The following is a 24,370-nucleotide window of genomic DNA, read 5'->3' as shown; positions in this document are numbered from 1 at the left end:
CAATCATAGGTGTAGAGAGGGTACAGGAGAGGGCTCCGCACGCATCCTTGAGGGAACCCAGTGCTCAGCGTTTGGGAGGAGAATGTGTAGGAGCAGAGCGTCACAGTCTGTCTGTTGGTCAGAAAGTCTTTAATCCAGGTGCGTGTGAGGGCAGGGAGGCAGAGAATGTCCAGTTTGGTGATGAGGATGTCTGGGATGATTGTGTTGAATGCCGAGCTGTAGTCCACAAAGAGCATCCTGGCATTGCGCTGCTGTTGTTCCAGGTGGCCGAACACAACATGCAGAGCAGTGTCGATGGTGTCCTCAGTGGATCTGTTTGCTCGGTATGCAAACTGGTAGGGGTCCAGTGTGGGAGGAAGGCAATCTGATGTGCTGGAGAACCAGTTTCTCAAAACACTTCATGATGACTGGTGTGAGAGCAACAGGACGGTAGTCTTTCAGGTGGTTAGTGGGTGACTTTTTGGGGACAGGAATAATGGTCGAAGCTTTCAAGCAGGAGGGGATGACTGCTTGAGCCAGGGAGCGGTTGAATATATGATAGCTGGTGGGCACATGCTCTGAGGACTTTGCCTGGTATTCCGTTGGGTCCAGTAGCTTTCCTGGGGTTTACTGCCAGTAGCGCACGCCTCACATCGTGTTCCTCTATGGTGAGTGAGGGGGTGTTGAGGCATGGAGTGCAGGGGTGTGGCGGTTGGGTTGAGTCAATGCGAGCAAAGAAGCAGTTTAGCTCCTCTGCCAGCGATGCATTCGGGTCTACAGATTTTATGCTACTGCCTCGGTAGTTGGTGATACTCTGTAGACCACACCTCCCGTGGTCTGTTGCTGGCAAGGTGGGACTACAGCCTCCTCTTGTAGTCCGTCTTGGCTAGCTTAATGGCTTTTTTCAGGTCAGCATGAGCCACACTGTACAGGGCTCTGTCTCTTGACCTGAAGGCAGTGTCACAGGCCTTGAGGAGTGAGCGAACCTAGCTGGACATCCAGGGTTTCGCGTTTGGGAAGGTCCATATAGTCTTGTTCAGGGACACAGTTTCCATGCAGAACTTGATGTAGTCCAGTACACATTGTGTGTAAACATCAAGGTCCTGATGATCAAAGAGGTCCCAGTTGATGTCTTGAAAGCAGTCCTGTAATTCACTGTAGTGCATGTGTATGAACACAATGTCATGGAGGTGTACTAGTCAGGTTTCAAGAAAATGCTTAACACAGAGTAAGCCCTGCTATGAGTTTTAACTCCCCCCCCCCCCCCCCCCCCAAGACATACATGAACGACTTTGAAAAGCATTGGCCCTGCCTACCCAAGACGTATAAGTACGTCTTAGTGTCTTTTTTTGCGTCATAGTGTGCAGAAGGGTTTGATGCAACTTCTGACTGAGAATCAGCCTTGTCTGGATTGGAAATCATGTAATAATCGAACAGGGGTTGGCAGTGGTGTAAGAGATCCGCCATAATTTAGCTGCAGAAGAAGATTGTAGTTGGGTGGGGGAGCAGTGTTGGAGGAGCGCTACAGAGGAGTGTGCAAACTAGAGAGCACTAGACGTAGCAGTAGCGATGGAAAATAAAAGCAATTTACCCTCGAGGAATGCTTTTAGGGTAAAAAATAAATAAAAGCTTCCAATAAGCATGACAAAGGGGTTGGAGTTGCTTTTGATGAGAGTATGACGCTTTGTCCTCATAAAAGCAAGCAGCCATCAAAAGAGCCTCACACGCGTAGCTTTGCTGGGGGTTTCCCGCAGCGATGTCGATGAATAGGAGCCAGATTTGGACCACTATTTGGCAGAAGAATATCTGACGGGAGTTAAAGCAGCAGAGAATCGTCAGCGGAGCCACCAGAACAAGGAGGTCAGTGCTAAACAGTTTGCTAATTCTGATTCAAAGCTTTGTCACCCATTATGCTCATCAGTCCGTTTATGCACATGGGCATGTTCTAATATACTATGAAGTTGCTAGTAATACGAATAATACATATACGGATCATGTGTCCTCTTCATGTGGACAAAATATGTCATGCAGATCCACGGTGCGACGCGACGCATTTGCACGATTGGCGGACTTGCGTATCGTCACTCTGGGTTGTATGCATCCAAAAATATATTTGGTTCGTCAGAACTCTGCTAAAACCGCGACTGCTCATTTTATGTTCTTCATTAATTTAAAGAGATGTATGTAACTAAGCCGCATGTGCGTGTATGTGTTTGAGTATGTGTATGCATGTGGGGGTGACAGAGAGGAGAGACGGTGAAAGAGAGACAAATGTGGAAATAAAAGCAACAGTAAAAGTAAATGTTTGGTAATTGTACATAGTTCTATTGATAACTTATTGTAAATTCTGCAGCCAAAGAGCTCCTCACGTTGGTGCAAAGGAAGTTGAGTAAAGTATTCATACTGCAGCAATAAAATATGCCATGCCAGCTAAAAGACATCACTTTCACTGTGAGCACTGGACCACCACTAAACAGCGGACGTCCTTCAGCTGTTTATTACCAATGAGCTGCTCCAGCACATCACGGATGGCACAGATCACTTTGCAGACAGTTATTTTGAGGCAAAACCCAGCGGTCTGTCTCCACACAAAAAAAGTGGCATTTTTATGGGTGGGGGGAGCAGGCTGGGGTGTACACACACGCACATTCACACAAACATGCACGCGCTGTCATGCACGCACTTTGGTGCATAGTTCACTTAAGCAGTTCAGTAGATTTTTCATGTGCTAATAAACTTTTATTTTCTAATCAAAAACACTTATTGTCATGCTGTTTTTGTTATTTTTTAAGGATGTTTCTATCAAAACAAGCCTGAACAAATGAATCAACCAGCCACGATTGTCTTTCATCACGCGCGGAGCAGCCCCCTGCAGTCAGAGGAGAAGCTGGAGCTTCCTGCTCCCCACATGGCTTTTATTTGCATCATAGCATAGGCAATTTGAATATGCAATTCATACAGAATGGAAAACTTGACATTTGACTCCATCACACTCGCCCACATTCTTCCTGCCTATTCTAACGGTTTCAGCTTACAAGACACCTTTTGGTTTACACTTCTGCTTAGTCTAACCGCAAAAGGGAGCATGTTCACTTTGAACTTCATTTGACCTGTGTAGTGTATTTTCACAAGGTTTAACATATACAACTTATTTTATGGCCATGACGATATTGTTACTTTGGGAATACCAAGCCTTGTGTTGGACCTCCCTAATACATAAGTTACAGCCTTGTGAGGCATCGGGCCTCAACATTATCTACGAAGGGTCAGGGATTTGAACAGGGGTCATCAACGCTCCAAGGAAGGTGTTTACAGAAAAGGGATCTGGAGTCGCATCTGCGAGGGGGCCCGTACCTGACACCCATAGGAGGCTGTCGAAAAGTTCAGTTAAAGGCCAGCAAGATAAGAATGCATATGCAATAAGGGAGAATTGGATATTCATGAAATTTACCACACCAGTAAGCATAGTTATAGTTTGAAACTTGATAAAATGACAAAACTAAACAGACATAACATACAGATGAGAAAGACAAAACTTAAATTTCTTAAACATTATTTTATAGAAGGAGAGCATTAATTAGGGGTTTGAGCTGTCCCACTGTGTTCGCCCGCTCTGCCCCTTTGTCATATGGTGTTTCACATTGTTCTGTTTTGGGGCCTTTGCTGTTTTCGTTATACTTGCTGCCACTAGGTTCCATCCTACGAAACATGGAATTTCCTTCCATTGCTATGCAGATGACAGTCAGATCTATGTCCCGCTGAGCGAAAAAGACGCTTCCTCCTTGAGACCACTTTCGTCCTGCTTAGAGGAAATTAAAATCTTGATGTCACTCAATTTCCTGAATTTCAATGAAAAAAAACCAGAAGTTATCGTGTTTGGTCCCAGTGGCCCTTCGACTCTCAACTCTGTTGACCTCGGCCCCCAGACATCGTATCTAAAGCCAACAGTCTCAAACGTGTTTTAAACTGCACAGTGATTTTAAATCAGATCCGCAAATCAGTGCTCTTGTTCGATCCAGATTCTTTCACCTTAGACAGCTTGCTAAAGTGAAGCCGTTTCTTAGCTTCGCAGACGCATTTAGGAACAGTAATCCATGCCTTCGTTACATCTAGGCTAGATTGCTGTTTGGAGTCACCCAGTCCTTCCTCAAGCTCCTCCAACTGGTCCAAAATGCTGCTGCTCGCCTTTTAACTGGAGCTCGGAAAACAGATCATATAACCCCAATCTTGGCCTCTCTTCACTGGCTCCCAGTGCGCTTTAGAGTTCGCTTTAAGATACTTCAGTTCATCTTCAAAGCTTTAAATGGCCTCGTCCCACCATACCTCGCTGAGCTCTTCAACCCCTACACACCTTCCCGCTGCCTCACGTCTGGAGACCACATGCTGCTGGAGGTACCGAGAACTAAGCGCAGCCTCAGGGGGGATCGTGCCTTTACTGTTTACTGGCCCTTCCCTATGGAATGACCTCCCATTAAATGTTAGCCAAGCCCCCTGACTGTCCACTTTTAAAACCCGTTTGTAGACACATTTTTATTCTTAAGCTTTCGATGAGACTGTCACTGTTCTGATGTTCTTCTGGTATCTATTGTATATGTGTTGATATGTTTTAATTATGTTCTATCTACGCACTAATTTATATTACACCATTTGGAAAGCGCTTTGTTACAGCTCCAGCTGTTGTGAAATCCATCCATCCATTATCTTAACCGCTTCTCCTCACTAGGGCCGCGGGGGGTGCTGGAGCCTATCCCAGCTTTCTTCGGGCAGTAGGCGGGTGACACCCTGAACAGGTTGCCAGCCAATTGCAGGGCACACAGAGACGACACTCATACCTAGGGGCAATTTAAAGTTTTCAATCGGCCTGCCATGCATGTTTTTGGAATGTGGGAGGAAACCGGAGTACCCGTAGGAAACCCACACAAGCACGGGGAGAACATGCAAACTCCACACAGGATGGCCGGAGCCGGGATCGAACCCACGCCTGATGCTGTCTCTCGCTGTGAGGCCATCGTGCTAACCAGTCGACCACCGTGCCGCCTAGTAATCATCCATCCATCCATCTTCTATACCGCTTCTCCTCACTAGGGTCGCGGGGGTGCTGGAGCCTATCCCAGCTATCTTCGGGCAGTAGGCGGGGGACACCCTGAACTCGTTGCCAGCCAATTGCAGGGCACACAGAGACGACACTCATACCTAGGGGCAATTTAAAGTTTTCAATCGGCCTGCCATGCATGTTTTTGGAATGTGGGAGGAAACCGGAGTACCCGTAGGAAACCCACGCAGACACGGGGAGAACATGCAAACTCCACACAGGAAGGCCGGAGCCGGGATCGAACCCACGACCGCTGCTGTCTTTCACTGTGAGGCTATCGTGCTAACCAGTCGGGCCACCGTGCCGTGAAACACTGTTAGCACATAGCCATTTTGGCCACAGACACACATCCGTGCACATCTTTTGAATACTTCTACACTTGATTTCCTTATTTTTACTCACTGTCTGAGCTGTTCTTCTCCTGTTTCTTTTCTTTTTTTTATTTTGCGCATGCCTTGTTTTGGCCTGTTACTTGAAATAAAGTAAATATGAATAACATGAATTGACCTTTGTGGAGATTTTCCTAGATTTTGAACCATGCGGCTAAGACAACGGCTTTTCTGTGGATTTTTCTTTCACTGGTAGGGGCGCTCTTTGGTTCAGAAAATACACTAAATAAATCTCGACTTTTTCTCTTGGGTCTGTTCTGTTTTAATGAGCAAAGTTGTTGCCATGGAAAAAGGCACTGTTTTAACAATGTACCTTTATGTGCATTCACAGTTCAAAACCGTTATGTACATGCAGTAAACAACAAATTTTTTTCAACATAGAAAACCGCGGCTTATAGCCGGGTGCGGCTCGTGTATCCTTTTTCGATACTTTCCCCAAAAAGTGTTGCTGTGGCTTTTAAACAGGTGCACCTTTTAGTCCGAGAAATGCGGACTATATAATAAACTTAATATAATAAATGTCGCAATCAAAGAACGTTTGCTGAAATTTAGTCATCTAATATTCTTCACAGTGCTGTGCGCTGTCATTTACCATCCACACTCATACAACAAAAGGTTTCTGAATGAATTTTCAAATATTCTTGCAGAACTCATGCTGATATATGATCATATCCTGTTTGGGGGGGGGATTGTAATATTCACATGTGCCATCTTGAAAAACCAATGTGATATGACTTTCAATTTAGTGCAGTGCGTCCGCTAATTGACATACGGGTTTTACAAAGTACTGAACTGCAAGCTTCATACTTGCCATACAAAACAATTTCGGGAACAACTTTTTGTTTCCCAATCTCATGGCACACCATCAGTCAAATTTGTCACAAAAATTTTGAGTACGGAAATAACGATGCAGGAAGCCTTGACTTTTTTTATCGCACTGTATGAAAAGTAATAGGTGTATGCACAGGTACCTTATGTCTTCCTGCCTGCCACTATACATTGCTGGCATAGCTATATGAATGAAGATATGTTGGCAATTAAAAAACAATATTTTTCGAACCATTCAAAGTGAAACTGGATTATTGGATTCCCCATTGATGATTTGTTGCTGCGCTAATGTGCCGTGGCACCTTCGTTGGATATCACTGTTCGAGAATATGCCATGGGAAGGACTTTGGACATGCATGCTTAAGAGAAATTCAATCTCCATTTGATGAAAAATATGCCTTCCTAAAGTGGAGTTTGTACTGTCTTGATGCTTGTTTTCAAGAAAGACTTCCACAAATCTCAAATCTTGCAAGACTTTGGAATATGACTTGAGCATATTGTCCCTGTCTTGTGAAAAACATGTATGTCCATTTTTTTCATTTATTATATTTCTTATCTTAAATGTTTTTTTTCCCCAATCACATGAAAATAAAAATTACAACAGCGATGAAATGTGCATAACATATTGCTGTTAATGCTGCCCTTTCCAGCGACACTTGTCAACAATTGTGGCAAACTGTGATGGGACTGATTTCTGATTTCTTTCGCTTGCAGTGAAAACCCACTCCCAACAGTAGAGATTGCCATTCGTAACACAGGTGATGCAGACCAGTGGTGTCCCCTGTTGGAGACACTCACAGATGCGGAAATGGAGAAGAAGATTCGAGACCAAGACAGGAACACAAGGTGAGGTACATGGATGCATTATACCAGGGGTGTCAAACTCCAGTCCTCCAGGGTGGGTGTCCTGCATGTTTTCTATCTCTCCTGTCTGTAACACACCTGATTCAAATGATCAGGATACTTATCAGGCTTCTTCAGAGCTTGCTGAAGAGCTGATCATTTGAATCAGGTGGGTTGCAACCGGGAGAGATTGAAAGCATGCAGGAAAGCTGGTTCTTGACACCCCTGCCCTATAGTACATGGACATACTGGGTGTAGTGGGGTTGTAAAGATTTATTGAAAGTCGATTTACCGTATTTTCGCAGTCATAAGGCGCACTTAAAAGTCCCAAATCTTCCCCTAAACTAACACAGCGCCTTGTAAGGCGACTGCGCTCATTATATGGACGAAGTATCACTCGCGACCATCAACCCTTTTACTCATTGGGCTGTTCCGAGTGCATGTTAGCACACCCTGCTGGACAAAGTGTGAGTCATCTATGCTTCAAAGTGACCATGACTATACATTATGTGACTATGGTGTTTGGGTGATGGTGTGGGAGAAAGCTGGACAAAAGGGCAGCTGTCCACAATGTTGTAGTCTGTCTTATCATTTATGTTATTGCAAGCAAGAAACGTCCCAGGTTTTGACAACAGACAAAAAGCCCAAAGCATAACAGCACATCTCTCTAAACAGCCATGCAAATCTCTCTAAACAGCCATGTGATTTGGCTGAGTCTGAGTGGCTCCCAGAAGGCATTGCTCTAATGGCTCCCAAGAAGCCATTGCTATATCATTTTGTGTTATTTTTATTTCTTTTTGGTATATTGATGGCATGAGAGATACATGTTTTGTGTTAATCTTATTTCTTTGTTTCATTGTTTGCTTGTATGCTGAGTTTTTTTTTTTTAAACCGTGACTCTAAGGAGTGTGGTGACCAGTGAAGTCCCTCCCCTGACATAGTCTTGTAGACTATTGCCATGATACCTATTATTGGTTAGAGTCTTTGTTAATGATAGCGATTGTCAATGGTATCATGGCAACTGTCTTTGAAATGTGGCGATTGCTTATGGTATTGAGGCAAAGTTAATTGCCATGGGCTGAGTCAGCGCGCGCAGCCGAGCTATTGCTATGCTAAAAGCAGCTGAGCTAGCGCCTTACACAAGGCGGTGTGCCCAGTGTGTGCTTCAAAGACAGAAATAGCACCCTCAACAGGTGTTGCGCCCTTTGAGGCAAGCGCATCCTATGACTGCGAAAATACGGTAATATTGACACATACTGCTCAAAATATGTATCAATATAAAAAAAATAAAAGAATCGATTCGCAACCCAATGTTAACTGGAGCCGCTCTGTCATATCTGTGCTGGAAACAAACTCCACACCTGCAAACCACATTACTTAATATGATGTAAACCTCCCTTTCATAGAAGCATTGGGGTGATAAACGAGCATCTTAAACAAGAAGCACTTAGTGGCTGATGCCCGACTTAAAAGCTAACTACTTAGTACGCACAGGCTAGCGTGTGCGTCTGATGGTACGTCGCACGCCATGTCCTCTTGTGGTACGCTAACATATTTTAGTGTCTACTATTGATTGTGGTGGCATTTGTCAGTGCACTCACGTGTATTAAAACCCACAAAAAAAGGTTTTCCATACGCGTGAACATTGAAACAGCAAAAGCACTTGTTAAATCACGACCATGCACTGCATGTTGCGTTTTTTAACTTGAAAATCTCACTACTTAAAGTATAACATGATGCATTTGCCACAAGTCATGAACAGCAACACCCAACAATAAAATATAACCTACATAGGACATTAGAATATACTAATTTATAGTGCTAAAAAATAAATAAAAAGTGGGTTATGCGTGTTGATGTGGTAACAGTCGTGTTTTGCTGAGCTATGTTCTTTCCGAGTTTAATGACATACATCAGGCAAGAGATTTCTCTCTCTCTCTCTTTCTCTCTCTCTCTTTCTTTCTTTGTTTCTTTCTTTCCAGGCACATACCAAATTTTGAATGAGTAAATGACATACAGTACAATACAATACAATTTTTTTTTTACAACGCATTTCACAACAGATGGAGCTGTAACAAAGCGCTTTCCATATGGTGTAATATAAATTAGCAGGTAATAAGAACACAGATTAAAACACAAACAGATTTACAATAGATACCAGAAGAACAGCACAACAGTGACAGTCTCATGTTGTGTCGAAAACTAAAGAATAAAAATGTCTTCAAACGGGTTTTAAAAATGGACAGACATGGGGCTTGCCTAAAGAAAAGGCACGATCCCCCCTGAGGCTGCGCTTAGTCCTCGGCACCTCCAGCAGCATTTGGTCCACAGACCTGAGGCAGCGGGCAGGTGTGTAGGCGTGGAGGAGCTCAGAGAGGTACGCTGAGGCTAGGCCATTTAAACCTTTGAAGAAGAACAGAAGTATCTTGAAGCAAACTCTAAAGTGCACTGGGAGCCAGTGAAGAGAGGCTAGGATTGGCGTGATGTCATTTGTCTTCCGAGCGCCAGTTAAAAGGCGAGCGGCAGCATTTTGGACCAGTTGGAGGCACTTGAGCGAGGACTAGCTGACTCCAAAGTAAAGTGCATATCTGTAATCAAGCCGAGATGTAACAAATGCATGGATTACTGTTTCTAAGTGCTGTTGGGAAAGAAAGGTCTTAACTTTTGCCAGCTACCTAAAATGAAAGAAGCTGGATTGAACAACAGCACTGATCTGCTGATCTAATTTAAAATCACTGTCCAGATTACAACCCAAATTTGTTGGCTTTAGATAACAGAGGGCCAAGGTTAACAGAGTTGAGAGGAGAAGGGCCACTGGGGGCCGACCACCACAACCTGTCTTCTTTTCAATGAAATTCTCACTCTCACTCTAATCTCGTTGCACACTTGAGTACAATGACAATAAAGGGATTTCTAATTTCTAAAATTCAGGAAGTTAAGTGACATCCAGATTTGGATATCCTCTGGGCAGTTCAAAAGTGGTCTCGAGGAAAAAGCTTCTTTTTTGCTCAGCGGGACATAGATTTGACTGTCATCTGCATAGCAATGGAAGGAAATGTTTTCGTAGGATGGAACCTAGGGACAGCACGTGTAACGAAAACCGCAAGGGCCTCAAAACGGAACCTTGTGGGACACCGTACGACAAAGGGGCAGAGTGACAACCTCAGCGAACACAGTAGGTCCTGCCAGTCAAATAGGATCTAAGCCATTTTAGAGCGCTACCACTAATACCCACCTGGTGCTATAAACGAGCCAGAAGAATATTTTGGTTCACCGTGTCAAACGCTGCAGTTAGATTTAACAAGACAAGCCATACAAAGTCTCCAGTGTCGTTTGCCAGAAGAATATCATTTAACATTCGTAACGGGGCTGACTCTGTGCGATGCATTTTCTTGAAACCTGACTGGAAAACCTCCATGACGTTGTGTTTATCCAAAAAGGATCGTAACTGCATGTGCACCTCGTTTTCCAAGATTTTAGAAATAAAAGGTAATTTGGAAATGGGACTAAAATTTGACACCACACCTTGATCAAGGCCAGATTTCTTAAGCAGGTGTTCCAACACAGCATGTTTAAAATGTTGGGGGACTACACCAGAAGAGAGACTGCTGTTGCTAATGGCCAAAACCAATTCGCCAATACTTGAGATAACTTCTTTAAAGAAATGAGGAGGGACGGCATCATATGGTGAGGCAGATGGCTTAATTTGGCAAACCACATGCTCCAAAGATGACAAGGAGATTGCGTCCAAGGATTCTAAGACTAATAAATCTAACAAGGAATGTGTATGGAGGGGTCAAATGTAGCTTTCGAAACAAGAGTCAGAGATGTTGCAACCTTGTCCATAAAAAACTGCAAAAATGTATGACAAATTTCAGGGGACGAGTCTGTGCAATTTGGCTGTCGCGGTTTAAGTGCTGAATCGATAGTTTGAAATAGAATTTGCGGATTATGACAATTTGCCTGAATAAGATTGGACAAGTACTCCCTCTTTGACTCTTTCACCTTGTTTTGATAACTTTTAGAATTTGATAGGAGACTTGCAGCCTGTTCTTTTTCCACCAGCTTTGCGGCATTCTTGTTTAGCTGTACGAGTTCTTACATTAAACCAGTGATTCTCAAATAGTGGGGCGCGCCCCCCCCCCAGGGGGTTTGCTGAGGGGGGCGCGTGGGACCCTGGGGAACATGTTTTTTTGCATAGTTTTAGGACCAAAAAAAGCGAGCTCAGGCAATGCGAGTTTGAGCTTGTCAAAGCTGTTTGTGCCCCTAGTTCACGCAGTACTGGTTTAAAAAAGTGTCGCCCTGTCACGCAGTACTGATTAAAAAAAAGCATCGGCCTGTCACGCAGCACTGATTAAAAAAAAGTGTTGCCCCGTCGCTCGTTGACCCGGAAGTGATTTCTTTCGCCGCTATTTAAATGCACCGCGCCAAGCTATCTTGCGCCGTAGCAGAATGGACTTTATTTGAACTATATGTAAGTCCGCGCACAGCAGAAGCAACAAGCTACGTGATGGCAAATAAACGACTTCGTAAACAAGTAGCGTTCTAAACGAGGAGGCGAGCACGGCGGCGCAAAGCGCGCTAATCGCTAAAATGAATTGCTTCGACTTTTAACAGAAGTCTCGAACCGCGTTTGGGCGGAGAGCCAGCAGCTATGAACAGAAATGTTGTATTGCAACCATTACGTATCTAAACAAAATAAGACGACGGCTACGTTAGCAATTTAGCAGACGCTCTCAAGCTGGAACACGGAAATGGATGATATCACAACGAAGAGGCTTGACGTCAAACGTATTGTATCCATAAAAGAATACGTATAGTAAACATTAAAACTGTTGGTTTATGTTATTTATATAGATTTTTTTTTAAATCCCCCTGGCTATTTTTGTCTTTTCTATATTATGTATGTATTAATAACTGTTTGGTTTGTTCATGTTAATAAAGTTTAAAAAAAAAAACAATACAAAAATGTTTAGTAAATATTAATCATCTAATCAATATTTGCACAACAGTACTGAGTTTCGAGATCCTCACAATAGTCGTTCTCAAAATGATATTTTTTTTATCAATTTAGCTTTGGTAAGGGATATTTTATTGACAATCTAACATTAATATACAAAGAACATGTTCATTAGTACAAAATGTAAAAAAAAAAAAATGGTGGTGGGGGGGCGTGACAGGAAATAATTGAGAACCACTGCATTATGCTCTAGTTTTACTTTTGGCCGCATAATTTTTAATGGAGCCACAGAATCTAAGATTTTACTGCATGAAGGGTGGAACCAAGAGCTGACTTCCTCTGTGTTTGATGAGGGAACACAGAGCTGATCAAAGGCTTCAGAGAACCGACTAGCAGTGAGTGGGCTAAAAATCCGGCGGTTGCATTCACTGGTAGTCGGTTGAACAGCAGCAGAGGAAAACACTACATCAAAGAACACTGTCATGTGATCAGAAATAATATTGTCCAACACTTTCAAATTTGAGATCGACAGACCAAAAGTAAGGACAAGGTTTAACGTATGTCCAGTTCATCTCAAGATATTATGCAAAACCCTCTTATGTGGTGTCTTTGCTCGCAGTTCAAGCCAAAAAGCCTTTTACTATAGCTGAACAGCTGATAAAAGATCTCTTCTGTGATCCAAAAGAAACTTTGTTGATTATTTTTTTTTGCGGACCAGTAAAAATGAACTTTGAAATGTTTTAAAGTTTAATAAATCAGACACTGACGGCATGTTTAAAGTCTTTTCTTTCACCCAAAAATGCTTTGCGCTGGTCCAGGGGAACTTGGCTGAAAAAATATTTCACTGGGGGTACAACACTGACAAAAGGTCGAGAACCAGTGTCCTACAGGATTCATATGATTGACTTCAAACTTCGGATATGACATCTTAAGACCTGGGCCAACAAATGGGAACATTCGACAGAGGTGGCAAGGTTGCGTTTAATATTTCCTTCGCCACAATGGACAAAATACTTAATAACTCCTCTGCACATCCTCCCAAAAAATTAAAAGCTTTACATGTACCTCTTATTTGCTTAGAAGAGTGTTTAGGCCTTCATGATGTCAAAATACAAAATATTATTTTTTTGCGAAATGTTGTCGACGTGGCTACGCACAGTTCACCAATAAAACAACACTGATTTTGAAGATCTAAATATTAAGAAAACTCATGAAACTTTGCGCACATATCAATATCCTCATCAATGATCAATATTTTATTAATTTCTAGTGTAATTTGAAACAAATAGCTCATTAGCGTCCATGAGAAATATTTTAAAAAAGCAGCGCCAGTTTTACGTTTCACCTAGATCTATGAAAAATTTAAACTTCCGAATTTTTACAGTCAAAAGACGCGCTGTATCAAAGGGCGCAGCACCACTTGAGGGTGCTATTTCTGTATTTAATACTTAAATTGGGCACGCCACACTACGAGGCGCATGCTAGCTCCCGCATGCTAGCTCGCGCATGCCAGCACTTGTGCAATTATGGGATCACTGTCAGTAGCAGCACCTCAGACCGATGAGAGATGTCATGGCAACACGTCTAATTGACAACTTTAGGGGAGGGATTTCACTGGTCACCACACTCATTGAGTCACTGCTTCAAATAAAAAACAAAACTATCTCTGAACAGCATACAAGCAAACAATGAAGCAAAGAAATAAAATTCACACAAAACCTGCCTTTCTCATGCCATTCATATCCCCAAAAGAAAAAAAATAACTCAAAAAGATTACAGCAATGGTTTCTGGGAGCCAGTCAGCCTCAGCCAATCACATAGCTGTTGAAAGAGAGATGTGAGTGGTGTGCTTTTGGCAGTGTTTTTTTTTTTTTTTTTTTTTTGCAGTCTGTTGTCTAAACCTGTGATGTTTCTTGCTTGAAATAACATGAATGATAAAACAGACTACTACATTGTGGACAACTGCCCTTTTGTCCAGCTTTCTCCTGCACTATCACCAAAAAATCCACATAATGTCTATGTCACAGTCAATTTGGAGCATAGATGTCTCAGACCAGCAGGGTGTGCAAATATGCAATGTGAAATGCTCAATGGATCAGGCCCAATGGTCGAGAGAGTTGCACAGCCTATACCAGGGGTGGGCAAACGTTTTGATCGGCAGGCCACAATGGGTTCTAAAATTTGACAGAGGGGCCGGACCAGTAGCAGATGGATGGAGTGTTTTGTTAACCTCACCTCATCGGAGAAATAAAATACATTTAATTTTAGGTGAAAATAAACAAAAGCATTACAACAAAATATCTCTCTTTGACATGCCACAATATTTGGAAAATAAAACATTAACAAGGTTTATTCATTTAATTTTTTTCAAGTTTGGCGGGCCGGATTAAAACGTTTAACGGGCTGCATGTGGCCCCCGGGCCACAGTTTGCCCACCCCTGGTCTATACAATATGCGTGGCGCATTACAAGGTGCCTCGTTTGTTTTGGGGAAAATTTGGGACTTTAGAGTGCGCCTTATGGTTGCGAAAATATGGTAAATGTAACACACCAAGACCTACAAAAAGTCCTAGTTGTACGTGTCACAACTCTAGCAAATTTTCAAATTGGAGGCACTAGTTTCAGAAGCCCTACTCTAAACCCAAAAGGAAGTTGGTCATTTCATCTCCGTTTTTTGGGCTTTTATTGGGATTATATTTTATCAAAATTGTTTTTTATCTGATTTACTTAAATTCTAAAAACAAATGCAATTCCAGTATCCCAAATTAAAATTTCCCTAACTTTGTTTTGCAATTTGATGGAAGCCTAAAATCTCTTATGAACAAATATGAGGTAAATCTAGTCAACCTGTGTGGAGAAAAACACCAAACATTAAAAAATATATGTGAACTGTGTGTTGCCACCGTACAATAGGGGCTGGTTTTTTAAATATTCCTAGGGGGCGGTAGCTAGCCATCTTTTAAAATTTTCAGAATAAAGAGATAACATTTTGATGAGTTTGCCAAGCCTGATACGTGTGTATAGTTTGGTTAGTTTTCATGCATATTTAGACTCTCAAAAGTAGTTATGTTTTTCTTGGCGAATAGGAGTTACCAAGGCAACCGCTTTACGTTAAGTTTCACAAACTTAGTGTTGCAATATGATGAAGGCCTAATATCTCTTTCGGTATCTGGTCAACCTGCATGGAGGAAAACACGAAATATTCAAAAATATATTTCCTGAACACAGTAGTTTGCGCTACCACTACAATAAAAAAGTAAGTTCATAGATGTGTTCAGGCCTGGACTATTATAGATTGTGACAAATCTTTAGAAGTAATTATCATTTCAGCATTTCAGTCACGTTACAGCAGCTTTTGGGGGACACCAACCTTTAAAGTAAATTCAAAATGGCGGATTTCCTGTTAAGTTTAGCTTATAGCTCCAAGAGACCTTTTTGTAGAAATTGGCCTGTTACAAATAGTACCAAATTTTCGTATTTCACGGATAAAACATACGATTAGGGCTGCTTTTTCATAAACCTCTGGGGGGCCTAGCGAGCCATATTTTAAAACTTGGACAGTAAATGAATAAAACACCGAGGTCTAATATATGTGCAAAGTTTCATGAGTTTTCGTGCTTATTTAGTCCGTCAAAATCAGTGTTCTTTTATTGGTGAACTGCATTGCCACGCAGCTTCTCGCGTAGAGCAATTTTTGTATTTCAAAGTCATGAAGGAAAGTCATAAAGAGTCTTCCGAGCAAATATGAGGTAGATCTTGTTAACCTGTAAGGAGCAAAACATCAAAGAATGAAATATTTACTTCCTTTAGCCAGTCGGTGGCGGTGCCACTACGAAAAATAAGTTTGTAGATGTGTTCAAGCTTGGACTATTAGCAAATGTGAGAACTCTTTCGAAATAATCATCATTTCAGTCAAGTTACAGCAGCTTTTGTCGTCAAGGCAACACCAACCTTTAAAGTAAATTAAAAATGGCGGTCTTCCTTTTAAGTTACGCATATGGCTCCAAGAGACTTTTTTTGTAGGAATTGGCCTGTTACAAAGACCTACCAAATTTTGGTAGTTCCCGGATAAAACATACAATTAGGGCTGATTTTTTATAAACCTCTAGGGGGCCCTAGCGAGCCATCTTTTAAAACTTGGTCAGTAAACGAATAAAACATTGAGGCCTGATATTTGTGCAGTTTCATGAGTTTTCGTGCTTATTTATCCGTCAAAATCAGTGTTCTTTTATTGACGAACTGGATTGCCACGCAGCTTCTTTCCAACCTTTAAAGTAAATTCAAAATGGCAGTCTTCCTTGTAAGTTTAGCATATGGCTCCAAGAGACTTTTTTGTAGGCTTTTTGTAGTTCTAGATTAAATGAATGATACAACTGCCGCTGCTTTTTTTTCCTTGTATCTCTTTATTTCTAGGGGGCTCTAGCGAGCGATTTTTAAAACCCGCACAGTCAATGAATAAAACATTGATGACTTTGCCAGGCCAGATGTGTGCGAAGTTTCATGTGTTTTCCTGCTTATTTAGTCAGACAAAATCTGTTTTGTTTTATTGACGAACTGTGCGTTGCTGCTGCCACAGCTTTTCGTGAAGAATCACAAATTTTATCTTTTGACATCATGAAGGCCTAAATACTCTTCCGAGAAAATATGAGGTACATCTTGTTACCCTGTTAGGAACAATATTTTCGTAGTTTGTCCACGGTCTTAAGGCGAAATTTTAAGGCAATCAGATGAACCCTCTAGGATCAGGGTGCAAAACAATGACCCTTGTAAATGTGCAGAAATGGGCCAAAATTGAACGTTCAAAAATTCATAACTCACTTCCTGTACGCTTTAGACTAAGGCCGCAATGGCCTTTTTTGAACGATTCCGGTTTTGCTACACTTGCCCGCCAATTTTCATAAGCCTAGGTCAAACGGGCCAGGATTGGTTTTTATTTTGCCACTCTAGGTGACGCTATAGAGCAGAGGTATTGAATTCAAAGTCACAGAGGTCCACGACTAAAATTTCTTCCAATTAAAAGGTCTGAACCAAAGTCCAACTTCCCGAAATGTCTAGCCTATGTTCACATTTTTATATACCGTATTTTCGCAGTCATAAGGCGCACTTTAAAGTCACAAAAATTCTCCTTAACAAACAAAGCGCCCTGTCAGTCGATGCGTCCATTAAATGGACAAAGTACCACTCACGTCCATCAGCCCTTGTCATCAACGAGCTGTTGGAAGTGCATGTTAGCACACCCTGCTGGGCAAAGAGTGAGTTGTTCATGCTTACAATCGAACGTGACAAATACACTATCTGACTATAATGTTTGGGTGATGGTGTTGGAAAAAGCTGGACAAAGGGCAGCTGTCCACAATGTTTTAGTCTGTCTTATCATTTATGTTATTGCAAGCAAGTAACGTCCCAGGTTTAGACAACAGACAAAAAGTCCAAAGCATAACAGCACATCTCTTTAAACAGCCATGCAAATCTCTCTAAACAGCTATGGGATTGTGGGTCTCTGCTCCCAGAATGCATTGCTTGAATTAGCTAAGGCTGAGTGGCTTTTGTGTTATTTTCATTTTTTTGGGGTATATTGATGGCATGAGAGATACATGTTTGTGTTAATCTTATTTCTATGTTTCATTGTTTGCTTGTATGATGAGTTTTTTATTTTTCTTTGAAACCGTGACTCTAAGGAGTGTGGTAAGCAGCCAAGTCCCTCCCCTGACATTGCTTTGTAGGCTATTGCAAATGCACCTAATATTGGCCTGAGCCATTGTCAAGTTCAGCTATTGCCAATAGAGACTTGGCGTCTGCTGCAACAATGGGGTGATTGCTCATGTTATTGGGGCATAGTAGGCTGCTATCGGCTGTGTCAGTGTGGGCAGCTCTGCCAAGTTCATGCTATGCTAACAGCAGCTGTGCTATCGTCTAGTCAGGCGGTGCGTCCAGTATATGTTACAAAGACAGAAATAGCGCCCTCAACAGGTGTTGCGCCCTTTGACACGGCGCGTCTTTTGGGTGCGAAAATACGGTAGTTTCGAGATTTAGTCATTTTCAACGGAGCACACTTATATACTAAATATTTAGCAATGTTCCCATGAAACACCTTTGCCAGTCAAACAAATATAAGGCGTTTATTTCACATTTAAGAAAATGTGGCTCCAGGAACTTAAGGGTGCCACTTCCAAAAAAAACAGTGAAATATCTCCTGCAGAAATATATCAAGTGCTAATCATTGAGTTAACATCTTGTACCTTTTTTTCTTAAATCAAAGAGTTATCAACCTAAAAAAACGGAAAGCCTAATTATCCAAGGAAAACAGCTCGACATGTTCAGTACACAATGAATAAAAATGGCTGTCCTCATGAAAAACTAATTCAAAATGAGCTTTGACACCACCTTTTCTTTTGAATATTTTTCTTAATGAGAAAAATGAGTTCGTGACTGCCCTGCCAGTGATTTAAATCTGGGTTGGAACGGAGTCAGGGCTATTGGGATTTGGTAGATTATTTCACACATCTGAGCTTTGTGTTTTCCTTTATAAATAATGTTTGTGCAACCGCATTTAAGCACTCCTTCACAACTTCCTTTTTTATGTTTCCCAAAAATCCATGATACTTTTAATGAACATTCGTTTGCATGCTGCTGGGCTGGAAACGAAAATGTAAAAATATGTTATACTGCACTCGAAGTTCAATGTTTTTACGTGCGCTCACCTCAAACTTCAGCGGATAACTTTGCACAAAAGGGCGGTGCTTTGTTTCGTAGTGGCGCTTCGCAATGTTGCGACGGTTTCTGAGCATATGATGCACACTGGTTTTGAATCGGCTGCAGCCAGAACGAAACTAAATTTCTCCATCTATTTATAACAACACGCATCGACCTTGCTAACTTTTTAGCAAGGCATACTGTCAGCAGCACTCTCTTCCGATCTGCTGCGCAATTGGCAGTGGATCGTAAACAAAAGATTTGATTGGCTCAAATCAGTGACGCCATTTCCGTATTAACTAGAATTGCAGCGTCAACGTTTGCGAATGCGTCCTGAAAGAAATTCATCATAGATTGGGCATGAACCATCTGTCGGTCCGGATCCGGAACGCGGTCCGCCATTTGGTGATGCCTGCTATAGAGCCATTTTGTTGACGCCTATTACGCCGACGTTAAAATATCACATTTTTCGCCTGGCCCAATGAGACTGCAACGTTTGGTGAGTTTTTGTGCATATTAAGGGGGTAAAAAATGCGATCGAACATGGAGAAAAAATAATAATAATAATTTCTACAAAAACAATAGCGGTTGCTGCTCGGGCCCGAATAATAATTTCTAGAAAAACAATTGGGACCTTGCAGCGGTCGCTGCGCAGGCCCGAATGAAGAAAGAAAATAAAGAACTTAAAAAGAAGACAAGATGAATGACATTGCCCCAGCCGAAAATCTTTACGCCAACAATCATCTGACAATGTGAGCAAAGTGACAAATTTCAGAACAAAGGACTCATAAATGACCACTTCTGAAATGTCACTCCCACCTTGTGATCAGGATAAAATTTGACAACTTTTGAACTGCGACAATAGCTCAAGTATATTCATTAGTCTGCAAATTATACATATTGTCAGATAATGTGAATGTAATGTGTCTTTTTAGACGTATGAGACGTCTGGCCAACACTGCTCCATCCTGGTAGAAAGAGGTTTGAAGCTCGAGTTGATGATCCGTCTGAAGACATCCTCTGGAGAACAAGACGTTTTTGAGAATACTCACACATGCATGTCTGCACACCGTAAATATATATGTAGTCAATACTCACACTTTGAGCAGAGTGACTGTGAAAAGTAACACATATGACCACTTATGAAATGCCAATCCCACCTATGACTTTAGAAGAAAATGTGAAAAATTCAGATTATGTGAAATAAAATTCTTCAGCCACAATAAAACATTTTCATTTTGTTGCAAATTATACATATTTTACTATTGTTGGAGTAAAATGTGTCTGTATGTACTTTATCTGTCCCATTCAGGGACCTGCAAATTATCGAGGATACTTAAACATGCATGGATAATGCCATGAAATAATTTATTTGTAGTCAGTGAGTGGTGCTTCCTCTGATCAACTAGAACATTACAGACATATTTTCCTACCTTAGATATTTTTTTTCACAAACTAGTTCAAAAGCATCTGTTATTCCTTTCTGATACCTAAATTATTCACTTTCGTGTTGACAATTTTAATCATCACGTCTTTTAATTTGGATTTACATACATACTATAATTGTGTGTAGCTAGGTTACCTGTCTGTTTCAAGTTGAGTGTCTATCATATAGTATTGTAACACTCACCAGGCCAAATGTGTTGTTCAAATTACCTGTACCACAACATGTGAGTAAAATGGCTGGAGAGTAAAAAAAACTATTTGTTCTTTGTGGCTTTGGTGTTTTTAAAATGGTTGAAATGATCAGCACTATGCATGTTAATTCCAGGTAGGCCTTTGACATGTTTATATGTCAAGTCCATAGCTCAAAAGACTTTGCCCAGTTGCACGTTTTAACAGACGGTTCATACTGTATGGCATAATTACATGGCAAAATTATTATTGTTGGCATGTTTTGTAACACTGTATGTTATATTGTGTTCTCTTTGTAAAGCTTTGTTTTACATTGAAGCAATAAAAGAACTTGATCAAACATGTTTTCTAATCTACTATATAGGATACATATATAGTTGTGAGGTGGGTGATGGGTGACTCCCATCACGTTCCCTTTTTTGCAGCAGAGTACATGACATGACAATATGTTTTCTTCTGGGGAATAAGTAGAATTTTTTTAGTTAAAACGGAAGACAGAAACAATGTTGAGCCTTAGTGATGAGATATTTAAGAATAATCTTACCATTGAAACAAGAACGTATGCACAATTAAGATACTGGAACATTGGAAGTTGCAAAAGACAACAACGCAGCTTGTGACCACATAGCACATGTCGTAACTCTAGGCGGATCTCATCTACCCCAGGGGCCTTGCCATGAGGAGCTTTTTAACCACCTTGGTGACCTGAACCCCAGAGATAGGCAAGCCTGCCTCAGATACCCCAGATTCTACTTCCTCATGGGAAAGCATGTGGGTAGAAATGAGAAGATTCTTCAAAGTATTCTCTCCACCGATTCACATCGTCCTTTGTGGAGATCAGCAGCACCCTATCTCCATTATATGCAGTGTTGACTGCTTCCCCCCCTGAGATGCTGAATGGTGGCCCAGAAGTAATTCTCGATGGTTTTGCCGAACTCCTCCCACACCCGAGTTTTTACCTGACCACGAATTCTGCATTCGGTTTGGCCAGACGCAGACGGCACCCATCAGCTGTCTTCGAAGTTCCATTGGCCAAAAGGACGGATAGAACTTCAGCTTGACACTGCTGGTGTCCACTAACAGGTGCGGGGGTTGTCAACATGACAGGCATGACCACCTTTTGGCCACAGGTATGGTCAGCTTCCATAACAATGGAGGCATGGAACATGGTCCATTCAGACTCAATGTCTGCCACCTCCCCAGGACATGGATGGCGTTGGAACTCTTTCTGACAAGGATTCTGCCAGACTTTCCCAACAAACACTCATAATACGTTTGGGTCTGCCAGGTTGGAACGGCAACTTCCCCTACCATCGAAGCCAATAAGCCACTAGGTGGCGATGAATTCATTCTTCCCTCTAATATCCAAAACATGCGGCTGCAAATCCAATGACATCACCTAGTCACTCATCCTACTGTGGCCTAGGGTGTTTTGGTACCATGTGCTCATGTTTGACACCCTTATGTTTGAATATGGTGTTTGTTATGGACAATCCTTGATGAGCACAGAAGTCTACTAACCGAACACCGCTCGAGTTCTGATCCAGGGTGAGGGGCGGTGGTGGGCGGTCCACCCAAATATGCCCTTCCAGGTCTCACAGTCATTACCCACGTTAGCATTGAAGTCACCCAGCAGAACGATAAAGTCCCCAGAAAGAGCACTCTCCTGCACTCCTTTCAAGGACTATAAAAAGGGTGAACGCCAATGTACTGGTGCTAAGCCGGAGGGCTATAAGTAGGCCCACACCTGCTCTGCGTCTCGCACAATGGGCAATTCCAGAGTGAAAAAGAGTCCAACCCCTCTTGAGAGGACTGGTACCAAAGCACAAGCTGTGTGTGGAGTCGAGTCACACTATATCTAATCAGAACTTCTCTGCCTCACACACCAGCTCAGGCTCATTCCCTGCCAGAGAGGTGACTGATTTTAAACGTCCCTAGAGCTAGCTTCAGTAGCTGGGGAGTGGACCACCAAAGCCCAGCTCACGATACGAACTTTGGCCCCTCCTACTAGTGGTGAGCCCTTTGGAAGGGGGACCCACGTTTGGCATTGTTTCTCATAATGACAGAGGGTTGTGCATGTGCACATACGTCCATTCGCTGTGGCATTATGGAAAAAATGGTATGTTTGTAGTATTTAGCCTATTAGTACGTTTTTATTTTTACTCCACATTGACAGTTCCACGCTCTCATACAGAACAACGTGGAAGCCAGAAGCCCATAGGAACTGCTCTGTACCAGAGGACAACAAAACTTTTTTTTTCTCCCAACATCCGAGCCACAATAAGGCTTGTGGTTGGTATTTATTTATGCATATATACCCAAACAACTCCTAAAACATGAGTTAGTTTGTGGCAAACATTTTTCTGATTACTGCCCATATGTGCATTAGCTGGACATTTTTTTATCTGGGATCAATACTGGAAAGAAAATAAAGATCTGGGGTCAATACCAATTCCCTATGGAACAGTAAGTAACCGTGTGCAAGTAGTAAGTCTTTTTTCAGAGTAATTTCCTTCTGTATGTGATATACCTTGGCCTTCTTTGAGTCATTAGCGTTGCAGCTAACACCCGGTTGATGTTACATCCATGCAAGCTCAAATGTATGTATGTCACGTGTTGTCCAACTCTTTGCAGTTATAAACAAATGCTAGTTGTTATTTATCGTAATGAATTTCTCTTTCCCATCCATGTAATCTATGAAATGAGATGCTTCTTTCCAAACATCACCAACATCACGCCCAGGATATATGTAACCCCCAAAATACACAAGAAAAACACACTACTCTGCCCAAGAGTCAACAGTACAGGATGACCCACATACAACTAATCAAAAGCTTTGGTTGAAATCATCATCCCTAGGGCTGGCCGATAAACCGAAAATTTACCGTTACCGAAATTTATTACAATGACCGAAATAATTTTGCCCATGTCGGTAAACTCGGTGTTAAAAAAAAAAAAAAAGAAAAGCCTTTTCTGTCTGCGGCAATGTTCATGCCCCTTTAAGACCGCAACAGCGCCTCTAGTCACGTGACTCCAACAGTCTGCTCGAGAAAGAAAACAGACGTCGCTGTCGTAGCTGGCGATTCAAATCCAGAAGCTTTTTCACCACCCACAACACAAAAATGCTGTGCTGAAAGTTCAAAGTGAGAAGCAAGGTTCGACAAGTGACAACAGCCCATTAACGGAGGCGACACCATACGAGAGAACGTCTCAGAGGTGGACGCGATAGCCTAGCACATAGCTAAAGATATAGCTCCTCTAGTTACAGAGGAGCGCGCAGGATTTAAACGCTTCATGAAAGCCGTATTTCCCGATATGGACTACATCGGGCCGGGAGCTTAGACATGTCAAGCATTTTGCATCTACATCCGACTTGAGGTCGGGTCGCAACATGGATCCCTGATTGAGCCTGACTGTGCATTACATAGATGACAAGTGGCGACTGCGCACCAGAGTACTCGAGACGGCACATTTTCCCCGATGATGCACACTTGTTTATTTGGCTTGCATTGACATTTTCTTTCATTTTATTTAGCATTTTTTTAATTTGCCATTATTTACATCATGAGAGCATCTTGGCGCAATCTACTTGCAGAAAAAGATTTTGCAAGCGGTACCCTTTTTCTTTGTGACATTGTTCAAGTCATGCAAAGCAAGCTATTTTGGAATTTATACAAATGATTTTTGTACTTTTATTTTTCATTGAAAGTAATGTGTACCAGTTGGTCAATAATAACAGTCAATTTGCATTTCCTGCATTTATTTTGATTTTTTTTAGTCCACGGGGGGAATTTATCGTGCATTTATCGTTATCGAGGTAAAATTGGTCAATTTCTCGCAATATTGATTTGAGGTCATATCGCCCAGCCCTAATCATCCCCCTCCCTGGACAAACAACATATCAATAAATAAGGATGAAATATTCATATCACATGATGTAATTTCATTATTC

The 24,370-nt window shown here is 41.9% G+C and overlaps 1 protein-coding gene across 3 annotated transcripts in view; it reads left to right on the top strand.

The window, feature by feature from the left end:
- The window catches only part of LOC148319664 (SWI/SNF-related matrix-associated actin-dependent regulator of chromatin subfamily B member 1), a 93,081-nt gene extending 72,323 nt beyond the window's left edge, over positions 1 to 20,758 (top strand). For 2 of the 3 annotated variants that reach the window (XM_088280595.1, XM_088280593.1), the window contains 2 exons: positions 7,003 to 7,134; positions 19,719 to 20,758. In XM_088280595.1, the coding sequence (XP_088136721.1) occupies positions 7,003 to 7,134; positions 19,719 to 19,758 (172 nt within the window). In that variant the 3' untranslated portion in view covers positions 19,759 to 20,758. The remainder of the gene's footprint in view (positions 1 to 7,002; positions 7,135 to 19,718) is intronic. The other variant, XM_088280594.1, reaches the window with a different exon arrangement.
- Positions 20,759 to 24,370: the final 3,612 nt, after the last annotated feature.

The sequence above is a fragment of the Idiotropiscis lumnitzeri genome, chromosome 18, assembly GCF_059441095.1.
Source record: "Idiotropiscis lumnitzeri isolate Australia: NSW breed Sydney's pygmy pipehorse chromosome 18, RoL_Ilum_1.0, whole genome shotgun sequence".
NCBI classification, from domain to species: Eukaryota; Metazoa; Chordata; class Actinopteri; order Syngnathiformes; family Syngnathidae; genus Idiotropiscis; species Idiotropiscis lumnitzeri.
Note: the sequence above shows the minus strand (reverse complement) of the source record. Positions and strands in the feature narration are given on the sequence as shown.